The sequence below is a fragment of the Fomitiporia mediterranea genome (genome assembly GCF_000271605.1).
Source record: "Fomitiporia mediterranea MF3/22 unplaced genomic scaffold FOMMEscaffold_2, whole genome shotgun sequence".
Taxonomy (NCBI): Eukaryota; Fungi; Basidiomycota; class Agaricomycetes; order Hymenochaetales; family Hymenochaetaceae; genus Fomitiporia; species Fomitiporia mediterranea.
In genome coordinates, this window is record NW_006760387.1 from 649592 (window position 1) to 665069 (window position 15478).

At 47.2% G+C, this 15478-nt stretch overlaps 5 protein-coding genes across 5 annotated transcripts; 4 read left to right on the top strand and 1 right to left on the bottom strand.

Annotated features, from left to right (window-relative positions):
- Positions 1 to 1601: 1601 nt before the first annotated feature.
- FOMMEDRAFT_16948 (uncharacterized protein) lies at positions 1602 to 4013 on the top strand. Its single transcript, XM_007262542.1, has 5 exons — positions 1602 to 1835; positions 1898 to 1994; positions 2060 to 2169; positions 2237 to 3249; positions 3352 to 4013. The coding sequence occupies exons 2-5, from the start codon at positions 1931 to 1933 to the stop codon at positions 3440 to 3442; spliced, it is 1278 nt and encodes a 425-aa protein (XP_007262604.1). The 5' UTR covers positions 1602 to 1835; positions 1898 to 1930; the 3' UTR covers positions 3443 to 4013.
- An 871-nt stretch (positions 4014 to 4884) lies between these two features.
- Positions 4885 to 6490, top strand: FOMMEDRAFT_151581 (uncharacterized protein; the record flags this gene model as incomplete). The annotated part of the gene is made up of 3 exons (XM_007262543.1): positions 4885 to 4995; positions 5069 to 5395; positions 5450 to 6490. The coding sequence occupies 3 exons, from the start codon at positions 4885 to 4887 to the stop codon at positions 6488 to 6490; spliced, it is 1479 nt and encodes a 492-aa protein (XP_007262605.1).
- Positions 6491 to 8919: 2429 nt separating this feature from the next.
- Positions 8920 to 12115, bottom strand: FOMMEDRAFT_117153 (urease; the record flags this gene model as incomplete). The annotated part of the gene is made up of 12 exons (XM_007262544.1): positions 8920 to 9350; positions 9401 to 9539; positions 9594 to 9889; positions 9950 to 10062; positions 10113 to 10169; positions 10225 to 10270; positions 10325 to 10807; positions 10857 to 10966; positions 11018 to 11051; positions 11100 to 11736; positions 11792 to 12015; positions 12071 to 12115. 12 exons carry the CDS (start codon positions 12113 to 12115, stop codon positions 9018 to 9020), a joined length of 2517 nt encoding a protein of 838 aa, XP_007262606.1. The 3' UTR covers positions 8920 to 9017.
- Positions 12116 to 12379: 264 nt separating this feature from the next.
- On the top strand, positions 12380 to 13425 carry FOMMEDRAFT_102130 (Metallo-hydrolase/oxidoreductase; the record flags this gene model as incomplete). The annotated part of the gene is made up of 2 exons (XM_007262545.1): positions 12380 to 12740; positions 12800 to 13425. The coding sequence occupies exons 1-2, from the start codon at positions 12428 to 12430 to the stop codon at positions 13423 to 13425; spliced, it is 939 nt and encodes a 312-aa protein (XP_007262607.1). The 5' UTR covers positions 12380 to 12427.
- On the top strand, positions 13389 to 15451 carry FOMMEDRAFT_138365 (uncharacterized protein). The gene is made up of 4 exons (XM_007262546.1): positions 13389 to 13475; positions 13549 to 14293; positions 14360 to 14422; positions 14477 to 15451. The coding sequence occupies exons 2-4, from the start codon at positions 14147 to 14149 to the stop codon at positions 15356 to 15358; spliced, it is 1092 nt and encodes a 363-aa protein (XP_007262608.1). The 5' UTR covers positions 13389 to 13475; positions 13549 to 14146; the 3' UTR covers positions 15359 to 15451.
- The last annotated feature ends 27 nt before the right edge of the window (positions 15452 to 15478 follow it).

Genomic DNA, 15478 nt, shown 5'->3' on the forward strand with positions numbered 1-15478 from the left:
TTGTGAAATGCCCCATGTGTGGCAATACATGAAGGGTGTTCACGTGACTGAGAAATGTTACGTAACGCGTGTTGCATAATGCAGACACAGACTGCAGAAGCGCGTAGGTTGGACTTTGGACAGTCTTGACTCTTGAGCGCACTTCGTACTCGCGGAGAAAGGCGTTGTGGCTGGAATGCTGTTAAGATCTATTACACGGTATGCATACCTAAATGGTATTACTTGGGGAACTTGGCAACACGATGCACACACTCTTTTTGCCTCGCTTCTCGCAACGTATAGTATTGATCAGATCAGAGACTGATTTTACATACGCGTAATATCTCAACTCGGGTTTGCTATGCATTTCGTTTATCATGTGGGTAAGTAGTGGGATCTCTATAATACTCATAATAGTAGGGTCAAAAATAACTTACACACACAAATCCAGGTCAATAGGCTTTTTCTCGTGGGATTAGATTTTAAATTTGGAAAAACCTCTGACAACCTCTGCTCTCCACTCTGTCGTGAAAAGCTATTTTGAGAAACGTTGTGTGACACGGTACTCGAGTGGCATGCAACATTCTGCTGTCGACTCTATCCAGCGTCCGTCAACCTCGGCTACCACTTCTGTTATACCTTGAAACTTCTTCTCCATGTCCTACCCTTGGAATCTAGCTATTGTCAGGCTGAGTAAGTCATCTTGTCTACATAGCCTAGCATCAATAATGCTGCAATATTTACTTGTACTTCATTTGTCTAAGGCATGCAGCAACTGTTCTGTTTGAGCCACAGATTCAGTTTACAAGGCAATCTATCTCATTGATAGCCGTTAAACTGGTATATGGATTATACAGTGCTTAGTTGTGGTATATATAGTTGAGGGAGAAGTAACTGAGTACTTTTACGTACTCGTATTCACTTACTTATTTACAATTGGGCTGCCATTCTGGGCACAACCGTTGGCTTAAACTGCAGCAGTGCAACCAGCTCACTATTCTGAAATCCGGACAATTAAACGTTAATGCACAACGTCGGGCAAATGATCAATCATTTTTGCCCTCTATTTCATCTTACCCATAAGGCAAACTGTCCAATTCCTGCCACAGTCCGGGATCAGTGCTTCAGGTGCACAGGAACAGAGGGCGATGAGACGAATCGCTGACAGGTGCGTCCAAATTTGTCAATCGCGCTGGATGACTTTCTCCAATGAGGAACTTTCGAAGATTCGCGGAGTCTCTCCGGTACCTGAAATATTTCGATCATTCGATGCGATCAAGGTCGATCACAGTGCGGTCTCTTGGCCCCGCGAGACTATAGTTGCGGTGGGAGCTTCCTATTGAAACGAATCAATTGAAACTCACGCCTCTGTGCGATCGCCACTGCTTGCGCAACGAGCAAGGAAAGCTACTTACTATTTGCTGCCCTTTCCCATTGCATCTCTGTAGCACTCGAGTTTCTTCCGAGGTATTTTTGCTAGCCGGATGGAAGAAATTTGCGGCCGTCAAGAGCCGTCAGCGCCGCGTCGCTAGGGCGGGCGTGACTGTGACACTCAGGACAATTACAGTAAGTACAGTAGCGCTCCCGAGCGTCAATTTCCATCAAGGCCGCCCTGCGCTTTCAAAACTTGGCTTATCTCCTCCTCCCCTTCTTCCCCCTTGACCGTCTGCCTCTCATCCCACGTTCTTTAGACAGCACGTTCGTTTACCTACGATTCGTTCGTTCACTACACGCATCCCAAGTCTCTACTTCTTCACGGAGCCACTCCCGTTCTACTTTGCTTCTGCAAACAACCGTCTTTGCTCTAGCGCGGGACACACGGATTCGACTGTCGGCGTATTTCAGTATTGGTGCTGGCAAGTCCTGCTCAATCCCTCTTGCGTGGCGAGCGAAGACTGAGCAGTTGTTCACTTTACAGAGTCTTACTGATCTTATCATTCTTTATATCACCATGCTCCCTATATTTCTGCTGTCGATATTTGCAGGGCTTATTGGGTCAGCTTCTGGACATGCCAGTGAGGCTTTTTAGCATAATTAAATTCCGCTTTCGGAATATTTTTGAACTAATCAAAAAATCAAGCGGCATGGTCCCCGGCGATGTGGGGATTCAACGTCACCGGAAGCACCTTTTCATACGATAACAGACCGGTTGTCCCCCTCATGCATCTGACTTTCAAGGAGTGGTGGTTCGTAAGTATCTGAGTAATTTTATGTTTACGTATGTTGTGCCACTTCGGATTGACTTCGTCGCCCCCAGCATGGACATCTCGATTATCCACCTCCGGATAACACTTTTCTGGAACTTCCCGCAGGAGGGACCCTGAATTCGCAAGTTTCCTGCGACAAGGGAGCGACCACTTTCTTTGCTTCCTCGCCGGGCGGGGACATTCAAGCCGGAAACAACCCTTGTCCAGGTTCACCAACGATCGCGTTCCATGCAAAGTCTATTGAGGACACGCGTGGTTGCGCGTTCGGCATCACTTACAAGTCTGACGTAAATTCCGTAAAACCGGAGGACTTCACAATCTTCACTGTAAACCATACTTGCGTGTGGCATCGCTTTACGGATTTCCAAATTCCGGCTGATATGCCTGAATGTCCTGAGGGGGGCTGCATCTGTTCGTTCAACTGGATTCATGCACCCGACGCCGGAAGCGAGCAGATTTACATGAATGGTTACCGATGCAAGGTGACGAATGCCAAGTCAAACAAGAAACTCGCCACGCCGAAACTTGCTCGCCGATGCGGACAGAATGCGGATAAGAATGCAAATGTGGCGCCATGGAATTGCACATACGGCGCCAAGCAAGCGTTATACTGGCTCCAGAAGGAAGGTAACACGTTTTTCGAAGGGGACCACGACCCGCCTTTCTACAACGACCTTTACAACTTCGGTGATGGGGCGCAGAATGACATCTTCGAAGACTCTCAGCTGCCTGTGTTCAACAACAAGGGCGAACAGACAGGGTTCACTACTCCGGGAGGAAACACAGCGACAACCGCGAATATCGTTACGCCAACTGTCTCATCTGGATGGCCAACTACCACCACCGCAGCTTCGGGACAGCCGACGGGTGGATCATCCTCCAACTCTGGTTCTGGATCGTCGTCAGCTGCGAACCCAGTAAATACACCCGTGAATAATGCAGCAGGACCAGCCAACGGGACCAATAACTCGAGCTCAAAGTCCGCGACGACTTCGACATCAACGTCAAGAGCCGGCTCTTCGACGGCTACCTCGACTACTAAGTCATCTTCAACAAACAAATGGTATGGGCAACATCAAGCTTCTTCAAAGCATCAAACTCGCCAAGCTGACCAAACATCTACAATCGCTTATCCGCGATTTACCCATTCTTCTTCTGATTATAGCCGAAGACGCGATAACGCTGAGTTCACGAAGATAAAGAGACGTGCGTTTAGTGCGCATCAGAAGCTGAGCAAGCGCCATGGCGTCCATTAAGGGGACGTGGTCTCGGCGACTACTCACCGTCCACGATCCGTCTCTATTTCGCATGTCTTGACACTCTTGCATATATCCGTATCTATACCCGGCACCACGTCCAGTTTCTCGTCATTTCGCACTTTCGCCGATGTTGTCAAGCCCTTCATATCTACGTCGCAGTGTCCCAATTACATGGTACTTTAGACGGCTATTTGACTTGTGGCCCGAGCGTCGCAACTCTTTATTTACTCTCGCATTGTTCCATGAGGATGGCTATTTCTTGGTCTTTATTTGCTGATTATTTTTGCTCGTCTCCCTTGTCTTGCTTGCTTTACTTCTGCATAGGTAAAGTGATACGACCTGTGGTCGTACCGTCACGCTTTATACTTTACCCATTCACTCGTTCATCCACGATTTGACCTCAGGCATCCTGGAGATGCAACAAATATCCCTTCATGCACATTCTTACCCTCGTACCATAACATGTATCGCATAGTATGCATGCGAAGTTACCTAGCCCTATATGACTGTGCGAGCACGGTCGTAAGTAGGGAGGACGTACTTGTACGAATACAATTATTCATTTGCATTTTATCGCGTGTGGTAATGTCTTGGTTCAATTAACTCGTATCGTTGTGCACAAGTGTTGCAAAATATTTGGCCAGAGGTCTATTACGTAATTAACCACGTGTATTCAGCAAATTCCGAAAGCATGACCATGCCGCAAACTTTTTACCCATCATGCTTTTCTGTTCCTATTTATCGTCTACAATTCTGTATAAGTGTGGAACTGAAAAGGAAATATTCCATCTGGATGCTCTCTAATCTGTGTCTGTCTTCTCAAAGTAATCAAAGCCAGTGATACCACACATTCCAGCCATGCAGAATCCAGATAGTAAGGAGAACACCTTGTCGTAAAGTCGATTTGATGATCGGCTTCCCGAATCCCTGAATAGGGTCTGAAATAATTATGGTGTCTCGTGGGCCGTATTGATCTAGCAAAGTCCGATGCACGAGCTTCCCGTCATTTCTCTCACTTATCTCGTATTCACAGATGCGAATGTCATCACTATCCACCGCTTTGCATGTTGCACTGCTTCACAGGCCTTTACTATAATCTTGTGTGGGCTTCCGGGTTTTATCTACCGACAGTGGTCAGACAATAAAATGTACACCACTCCTAAGCAATTGCTGCGCAGACAAGTCGTGCATCAGCCCTAATGCTTATTTTGGCAATGTAGGCCACATTTTCAGGCAGAAAGTACAATGCCTTCTAATCAGAAAAATTATCCATTTTGAGGGCTTTCTATTTGTGGACATCCCCTCAAGGCCCTGACTTGGTGGCTTTGGACTCTGTATATTTTACTTCCAAGTCCAACTTCGCCATTATTCCACACTACTTCACATATCACAAAACCCAACACCCAGATTTATACCAGCCTTCGAATCGGATTTCCGGGATGAGCTACCTGGTCCAACGCATTATTCCGGATTCTGAATACACGAGGTCACCAATAGACGAGTCAGACTACGTCCAAACGAAGTACAGGCGTCGTCGAAAATTCAAGATGGTATGTCGCATCGCCTACTCATCCACTTTATCTGGAGACGCACAAAACATGGTAATTCATCTATCCTTTCCAGCCGTATAACTTGTCTTTGCGGCGTCTAAAGCTTAGTTCGAGCACAACTACCCTTATCGACTTCTATTCGGATTCCTGGAGTGCCTCACCTCGAAAGTCATTCCACGAGCCACATGACGACGTCTATAGCCTTAAGGCTCGTCTAATCCCCCCGTTTCTCTCAAACTACTTTGTTGAAATGTTCTCCTTACAGCTTTTCGATCAGAAGAACAGCCGACGCAGGTCGTCGAGTTCGTCAAGCGAAACTTTCGCGGGTCCGTCGCCATTTCCGCAGTTCATGGACGATGCATGTCGTCAATTTCTCGAGGAGAAACTTCTTGGGTTACAGGTAAGTATGTCTAGACATCCAGTTGTAAATGGAGGTCTCATCTTCTATCCGTAGAACAAGAAGGCCTTGACCCGTCAACCACAATATATCTATGGTGAACCTGGCGCCGCTCCGGTCCCTGCAGACGCTTTAAAAGAACCATGCTTGGATTACAGACTTTACGACATGTCTGAGGAGGAAGAGGCAGCCTTGGTGGTCAGGAAGAGGATCTGGGAGGAAGATAAGACCAGGGGTGTTCATTTTGCGAGTTTCCTGAAAGTGAAACGTAGGGAACTTGCAGCTCTCCTTCAGAAGGTGTACGGCTCTGGGACAGACATGCAAGAAGGATCAACGAAGCCGCATGCCGCAACAGCAGAAGTGAGGACGAAGTGCAAGAACTGCACACAGTCCAAACCCGTTGTCCCTCCCGGCCTAGATCCAGCTGGGTTTCTTCCCTTGGTTTACCACAATAGGGCAAAGTCATGCAAGCGACAACGCAGCGATCCGGAGGAAGCTGAGAAGGCTCGAACAATTGTCGCGCATCGAATGATACAGAAGAGCGTGCCGGGATTGTCTACCTGGACTGATAGGAGGACGAAAACCTCACGTCTGAGACGCTCTCCGCTTCATAAATCGATCACAGCAGCTGGCCTTCTCTGGAATGCAGATGGTTGTGCCGCGGAAGATGGGGAGCCAACTGACGCGGACTTAACTGATCTTGAGACCGATTGCTCATCTGATTCTGTTGGCGCGTACTCCGGCGATGCAACAAACGTGACTCATGATAGCACTCGGACTGCATCTACCGCTGGTGAAATGCAGGCGCATCAACTGCAATCAGCAAGGACGTATCGAGTTCCAGACTTCCTACCGGCAGGCAAAGAGAGCCGACCCGTCGTCACTGTCAAGGGAAAATCCTTGAAGGAAGAGAATAAGAAACCGAAGACCAGACCGTCGCGATTGAAATGGAAGTTGAGTGTCGACAAACCACTTCCTCCCCTTCCGCCACAGAGTCCACCACCATCTCCGCATCCGAACGAGCGAGACTATCCGAGGTCTCTCCGTCGCTCCCAGTCGGAAATCGCCATTCTGCGCGGAAGACATCGTGCCTTGTAGACGAGTCTGCGTGGCTTATGCACAGAATCCGGCCAATCGCATTGTTCGTTGCTACTTTGAGCCACCAGAGACCGCATGTAGATTCGGCATTCCCCCTCCTTTGTTATTAACTCCAAGTCCCAACCACTCGCTAATATTTTTATTTCATTATCGTTGTCACCATATCACATTCGTTCCCCTTCATGCCGTTTCTTTTCCAGACTTATCCACGTTCCTTACTTTGTCTATAGTGTCACTCCTTTGTGTCCCATTCACCTTTGTCAATTAGTTTCGTTGCGTCAATTTAAGCTTGTAATTTTTCAATGCCGTTTGATGAGGTGGTTAAGCAGAGCTTGCACTGGTAGTAGGCATGGAAGGAGACGATACTGACAATTAAGCACGACGTTATACCTTTATACTATGGTTATGGGTTAGTCCTGCATGATTCATCATGACGAAAGAGTTGCCTTACAGCATATTGCCATATTCTATCCCAGGACGTGGCTGACAGCACGGGTTGTAAACTTCCACCTGTATGTACTGCGGAGTAACATTCAATATCATGGTTCCAGCATTTGATGTCTACAATTTCTGTGCGCTGAGTACCATACTACAGATGTGAAAGTATGACTGGAGGGTAATTACCAAGTGCCTAATAGCATCCAATGCATGGGTGTGACCCCAGAAAGCTTATCGAACCAGATTTACTGATGAACGTCCTTGTCAATTCTCTTACACATTCATCTATATCAGCACCAGAGGGTGTAAGTAAATAATACACCTATAACATATAAAAGAATCATTAGCAACCCAAAATAAAGCATCTGAACATAACACGTCGAAAGCAATGATGAATGTTTTAAACGCAAAATTGTCATAATGATAGAGCGAAAAAGGAATGCACTGGAAATATCATCTGATACATAAAGTTCAATAAACGTGGAAGTGGATAATGTTGGTACATCCTGTATCGGATACTCTGCCAAAGGTATCGCAAGTGATAGACAAAACCAGAGATTGGATATGAATAAGGGAGGGAAATGAAGAGCCTAGGTGGTACAAGTGTGTCGCTTTTTTATGTAAGTAGGGTATGCACTCCGAGTAAAATGATAAAGATCAAAACCGAACAGTGACGAGTCATGCTCGTACACCACGCGTGCTCGCAACGTCATACAATCTCAGATGCGAGCCACCTCTGTATCGATTGAGCTCTTCCGAGGCGCAACTCAGTGACATAGGCGCAGAAGCAAACTCGGGACCAAGGATATTTCTGCCACTGGATTCGAAGCTGGTTTCATCGGATTCATCACCCGCGCTAGACGTGGTCTTCATCGGCATCTCAAAATCGAGCGATCCGTTGGTGAGGTCCGAAGTAAAGGAATGTTCAGAAGGATGCTCAAAGGAGAACTCATCCTCGTATTCGGATGCGTCATCCGCGGCTAGATCAGACAGTGATATTTCATTACGAAGCTTCGAGCTGCCGTGTCTAAGCGGGCGATGCTGCTTCTGGCCAAGGCCACTTCCTCCGAGGTTAGGCTGATACGTTGGTCTGCAACTTGTATATCCCTCGGCGTGGGAGCGATCGAGCATCTCATTTAGAAGGCGGAAGCGGCGTAGCTGTACGGCCGATTCTCGCTTGGGGCTAATGTCAATGTGTCGGCATATTTGAGAAATGGTGTACAAGCCGTAATGTCCGTTCAAGATGAAGGGATAGCGACGGACTCTAATCGGAGGGGGGAGGCACGGTCTCCGAACACGTCTCCAACTCTCACTCTTATAGTGAGACTGTCTTGAAACAGGTCGCTCCGGTATGAATGGAGGGTATTCATCATCTGCGCGTGGTTTAGAAACGTATAATTGACGGCTAGAATACAACTAGAAATGAGATACCTGTTTCGAATACTGATCCCGGTTCAAGATGATTTTGAGATGATCGAATGTGGCTTTCGCACTGTGTATTAAGAGCCGTGGACTGTGACTGGAACTTTTCAGTGATATAGTAAGTCGGAAAAAAATTAGAATACCTACAAAGCTAGCTGAGTTCTTCCTGGAAAATCCAATAATAAATCCATCATTATCATAAGAGCATTCAAGAGTAGATGAATTTCCTAGAGCAACCATTTTTATGTCACGGTATAGTAAAACGTGGACCAAAAATGAACCGATATGTGAGAAGAGGAGGGGCTGAAGGAGGTTGCGCAATTTGGGAAGGAACGGGGAGGAGAGGGTGGGAGGGGAGATTTGTCTCGCTGCCTTCGAAGAACGTTGAATAGTAGGCAAGCAAGACGCGAAGGAGTTGAGTAAAGCTAACATAGTAACAAGAGCCGTGGACTGTGGTCGCTTAAAATATTCATCATGTGATCGCGTCCACACGCATTTAGTCCAGCCACGCTGCCACATCCGACGATCCATTTCGCTGAGTCACAGGCTTGGGCACACAAGACAGGCCACTGAAACAGAAATATATATATTGGCTCTGTTAAATGTAACATACAGACAACGTAACAAATTTAAAAGTACACTAATTCATACACACCATGTCAAATCCTCAGAACAAATTATAAACTTTTCCAAGTGGTAACTTCTCCGCTGGCTTGACGTCCATAAGTAGGCCATCTGCAGTAACATTGTGATGTTCCGGGTCAACAAACATGCGCGGAGTCTTTTCGTTCCACTTCATGTCTTTCTTTGTTACTTTCCGGCATCCTCGTACTGGTATTGCGCGCTTGCGAATTCCATAACTCTTGATTGAGCCGTTGTCTATGGAAACTTGAGAAACGAAGACAACTGATGTCAAAGAAGCTGCTAGGGGCTCAGCGCCCCACATAGGCTGTCCATATACTGGTTGAATCGTTGGGATTGAAGCGTTTGCATCACCCATCTTTAGGAAGATCAGAATCTATGTCTTGAAGAGATGATGCGAAAGTGTACCTGGGCCCATGCTATTACTCCAGCTTTGAGAACTACTTCAGGCTTAGCACCGAAGTTTTCCGGCTTCCACAGTACTAGATCTGCAAGGCGTCCGACCGCAACCGAGCCGACGACATGCTCAAATCCATGAGTGATTGCACTGTCTTTGCGTTACTATATGCGCATCAAACTAGATGATCTTGCTTGTACTCACGGGTTTACAGTATACTTGGAGATATAGCGCTTGACACGTCCGTTATCTTTTCCCTCTACGTCCCCAAGCTCCTTCAAAGGGCCGAGCACATCGCGCATCTTGCTTGCCGTGCGCCAAGTTCGACTCACAACCTCGCCGACGCGGCCCATAGCTTGTGAGTCGGAGGAAATCATCGAGATTGCACCTATATCGTGCAACACATCTTCAGCCGCTATTGTCTCTTTCCGGATACGTGATTCGGCGAAGGCAATATCTTCGGGAATCGACCTGTCAAGGTGATGACAGACCATAAGCATCTATCGAGTGCCAAAAATCAACTCAGCGATGTGGATACAATAGTCAGTACTGGCACGTACGTCGATGTGCTCTTCGACGGTATTATTTGTGTAAGGTCTGGTCGGATTCGTAGAAGAAGGGAGGACATTATTTTGTCCGCAAACAACGATGATATCAGGTGCATGCCCACCACCTAGCGGAAGTCAACCAAACAGGCAATCGAGTAGTTACGCAAATACTTACCCGCTCCCTCCGTATGATACGTGTGAATGGTTCGTCCACCAAAGGCGGCAATAGTACCTGAGGGGATAGGGGAGGGGTTAAACGACGCCAAAATTCTTCGACTCTGGCTTACTTTCGACGAATCCGCTTTCGTTCAAAGTGTCCGTATGGATATTAACCTGACCTAGGTTCAACACACAGTCAAAGAAGGGCAAGCAACTCTGCCGTCATACCTGCACGTCGTACTTGTCACCAACGTCAAGACAATTCTTGATCACTGCAGGTGTTGATCCCCAGTCTTCATGGAGCTTCAACCCAGCTGCGCCGGCCTTAACAATATCCTCGAGCGCCTGAGGTCCAGCATCATTTCCTTTACCCGTAAAGCCGAAGTTCATTGGCATACTGTCTGTCGCCGAAATCATTATTTGCATGTCACGCGGACTAGGTGTACATGTCGTCGCACACGTTCCTGCGCTTGGGCCCGTCCCGCCTCCGACCATTGTAGTTGTACCCGCTGCGAGTGCCTCGCGCACTTGTTGTGGACATATGTAATGTACATGCACGTCGATAGCACCAGCTGTGAGTATAAGCTTCTCGCCTGCAATAACTTCTGTCGATGAGCCGATGACCATGTTGTCGGAAACTCCTGCCATGACGTCTGGATTTCCTGCTTTGCCTATACCGAGAATACGGCCGTGCTTAATACCAACATCTGCCTACGCAGAGGTTTCAGTCACGTAAAAAAACAAGCATTAAAGCCAAGACCTTGTAAATTCCGGACCAGTCGACAATTAAACAATTCGTGATAACGAGGTCAAGTGTCTCGGAGGAGGGACGATTCGTTGCTTGTCCCATACCTTCACGAATGCTCTTGCCTGGAGAGATGTCAGTCAGAATTCATTTGTTAAAATTACAAGAGCATTAACCTCCGCCAAATTTGACTTCGTCGCCATAAGCAGTCTGACTTGAAGTAAGCAACCTAGTCCCAAAGAAAAATACTGGACATACCATGTCCTGTTCGACTTCGACCCAAAGAGAAGTGTCTCCAAGTCGGACTCTGTCTCCAACAGTAGGTCCAAACATTGATACATACGTTCCTCGGGCTACTGTCGTATCTTCAAAGATCTCCGTGGCTCCAGGATCTGACAAATTTCCAAATCCCGTTTTAACAAGTGAAGCAACAATTTGGCTCGTTCGCTGAGGATCAAAGACACCAGTTGCCAGTGAATTTCCACCAGTAATTATCTTGCCACCAGCTATCTCAACCAAGGTTACTGTCTTTGTATCTCCCGGTTCAAATCGTACAGCTGTACCGGCGGGTATATCCAAGCGTTTCCCATACGCCTTCCCGCGGTCGAATATGAGCGATGAATTGGTCTCGATAAAATGGTAGTGAGAGCCGATTTGGATAGGCCTGTCACCATTGTTCGTCACCCCGAGCTTGATGCGCGGCCGTCCTGCGTTTATCGTAATACGTTCTTTTTTGATTATGACGGCACCAGGAGCGTTACTGGCATCGTACTCCGATGCAGGGAGAACAGGGAAAAGATCATCCGACGGAATAGGTAGAAACGAGCCATATAAGGCTTCGTTGAGATTGCCCGATTCGGTGCATATTGGCTCATGTACGGTTACGAGGAAAACACTTTATACTCCAAGATTAGCGTGCATTGCATATTATGAAGACGGACGTCCCATACCCGTCGGGAAAGGTCCCCTCCACCTGGATCTGATGCAGCAACGTCGGGACTGACGGAAGAACATGTTTCCTTCCAAGCATGTCTCTTCCCAGATCCATTAATTCTGTCACATTATGGCGCCCATCTCGAATACGTTCTTGTAGTTGTGATGCAATGAGAGCAGTTGCCTCTGTCTGGTTCAATCTCAGGCCACGTGCTAAGCGTTTCTGAGCGAGAAACCCAGCCTGATTTACGGCGTTCACTCTAAAGTAGGGCTGAGAAATGGAAGGTCTGACGCACCTGGTGAAGAAAGAGCTTCTCCTGTTCTCTGGGAAGAATACGCATCCCTGGATGCTACAGTTCAAGTGCAGGAGATAAGCCATGCTAGACGAGATAACAGCGATAAATATGAAGCCAAGCCCAATCTGCTGATTCTGCTCTTGCTAAATCTGGGTTTATAAGGTCACGTGTAATGATTTCATTAAATATGTCGCATGTGTGACAATCAGACGGCAATTACTCGGGCCGTTTGCAACTTCGTTCAACTTCAACCGTCTACATTCAACCTTCTGAAGTTTATTTGCCTTCTTAGCAGGAAGCACTATCTCCAAAAGTCATGAGATACAGAAGGGCAGTTCTCTCCTACTTACAACCAATATGTATCGCACGACTGCGAACAAGACAGTTGCTTTCAGAGCATCGAGACTGACATCAACGGTTTTCAAAATCGTCGAATACGATGATATATACTCGGAACATCCGTTCATTTATGCAAAAATCGTTCCAGGAGTGATCGTTCTCATCGATTCAGGGTGTGGAGGAGCGACAAATGATCCAACAATCGATGTGACGAGCTTACGCGAATTTATTGAAACTTGGCCTATCGCTAACAACGATGATAAGCCTCTCAACGAGAATGGAAGGTTCGAGTATATCGTTGTGTGCACACACTGTCATTATGATCATATTCGTAAGAACCATTTTATTCCACTATGTCAGTAATTCCGACGAATTCTGAAATTGTGATAGTTGCTTTGGAGCAATTCTCAACAGACTCTCAAATATTGGCCTCTTCGTACTGCCCGTCATTCCTTGCACCTGAGAATCTCCCTCAAAACAGTCAATGCAGACGGTTGAAGATATCTGTGCCGAAATATACGCCAACGCTAATGGCTCACCAATCATGCGTTACTTTCGAAGGGAAGAACACAGGGCTCCAGATATTACACACGCCTGGACATACACCGGATGAACTTGCGCTATGGGATGCAAAGGAGTGTATGCTATACGTCGGCGACACCGTGTACGAATGGGAGCCAGTTCTTTTCCCTCCAGAAGGAGACATAGTCCAATGGTTCGAGACGATGGATTCCCTAATCGACTTCGTTCAAAATGCGAACCAGTGCACTCCGCGCGAACCCGTGAAAATCAATTGTGGACACGACACAAGCATGGCAGATGCGTTGGATGTCTTGGAGGAAGGAAGGTCATTCTTGGCAGACGTGGTCGCAGGGAAGGAGCCTGTCAAGAAGCGCACGAAGGTCGATGGTATCAAGCTCGTTTCTTATGCGCGTGCAGATGGCAGATTCAGTTTGCGATGTCCGGAGAAGCTGGTAATCGACGCTAGAGAGAGGATGCCGAATTTGCGTATATAGTCGCTAGACACTGCTACCGACATCGCAACATGTCCCCTGGTTGTCTTAAGGTTTGCGTTGCCACCTGTGTGATCCATTAGCATACCTACGAGCTGACCTACTTCTTTTGTCATGTTTCTTCAGTACGGGCAAAGGTTCAATGTGAGCGACATATAGAATGATCTGCAAATCAATGCCCTATACATGTACATTTATGTAAGGGCACCAAAAGCTACGAAGAGCAAATTGTCCTAGGATCACGAAAGAGTCTCAATAATGGCCACTGCAGCAATAACAATGATCGGCTGCTTGCCGGATATAGGTAATCCGAACAATTACCAAAGCGTCGTGGCTTCAGATATTGAAATCACTAACTCCACACGACAAGAAATTTTTCTTTTCTACACGTTCCAAGTTGGACTCAATAGAAGTCTAAGGAAAGCTGTGATGAACTGCGAGTTACTGGAATGGATTTTGTTCCATGGGTTCGTGATGGGCGACAGGATTATCTGTAATTCTAGCCACTGGCGTTTATACTTGCGAAGGGCCACATTGATCATCTTCTCCACGTATATCATTTGTGGCTTTGGTCTGTCTTTTCTTCATTTAAAGCGAGTGCAGTCACACGCGTTTGCTTAGTCTTCTCTTCACTCCCCCCTGGTTTCTCGATCCTTCGTCTTGGGCTCGAGGAAACAGGCAAGGGTATTATTCGTCAGGGCTTTTTGCGAACTGGGGCCAATCTATGCCAACCTACTCTCCGAGATATCGTCTTTGTAAACTTCGGAAAGATGCGATAAAGAGAGGAGTGACAGACGGATCGGTCTGTCCAAGACAGGTATTTGGTAGCCTCACAGGTAATGTGGACTCCACTGGTAAAGGCCGCCTAGAGGTACGCGTGAAAACCCTCCGCACAATCAGTACGACGGCAATATTTAGATGCTACTGTGTTTTGCAGAACGTTCTTGCGCTATCGAGAAACTCCTTTGTTCGAGGGCTTATCTTGAGCGGTGTTTCTCCGGTATGGTCTACCATTTCTCTAAATATGAGCGTACCATCTAATGCAGTTATCAAGGTCCTACACCCCCGACCTCGAGAAATATATGGCGACCCTTATGCTCCAGCTCTTATCATGGAGGCACAGGGAAGAAGCGTCCTCGAGACGAATAACGCAAGCAGGATTTCTAGACCGAGGCCTTTGAGAACAAGAACCAAGAAATGCGGAGTTTGTGCTTCTGGAAGACTCGGTGGATGCGTGAGATACCTCACGAGTCAGATCGGACCGGCGCTGGCGCTGGAAGAACTGGTGGTGCGGGCTATACAACCGAGACCGACTCAGAAAAAGTACTCTTTGGGGTTACGAAAGATGCCTCCCGGCCCTTCTCCGCTTTCAGAACCAATCTCGTTTAATGATTGCGAGAAGCTGGCATATAGTGTCAAGGCGAGTGGGATGAGGACGCCGAGAGGTGGTTCTACGAGTGTACCGGTACCCATGTCGTTAAGGAAAGTACCCGCTCACCGTATACAAGGGATGAAAGTAGCGAACAGCCGTCGATTAGTCCACGAAGTCCGCAGTACCGTCTCAGCTACGCATGAACATGTACATTCTGTTGATACAGATTCGAAGCCCAACTCAAAAGAACGAGTCATTTCGCATGTGCAAGGTCCCATTCCAGCCGGATCAGACGGAGATGGTCGTATAGCTGCGGCTCGCAATCGCTATCTAAACAGCCGCAAGGATCAGCCCTTGGTTAAGGACAAACCAGGGTTTGCTCCCAGGAAGACCAGTCGCGTGCAACATCCGGTTTCGTCACAAAGCAGCATTCCTTTTCCTACTACCCAATCCGATCAACTCGACCGTGCCTCACCTGTCGGTTCTGGAAAGGGCTGGCGCAAGCTGCGTTCTATGGGTTCCGCTCTTATTAAAAAGAAATTAGTGCAAGGGATGGCTTTCTAATTTACTGTGACATTCGATATTGACATCTATGGTCTCTCCGTCATTCCTTCTGGACAATTAGTTTCACATTCCTTTGTATATCATTTGAAAAGCACATTCATTCATACTTTAGTTTCTTAA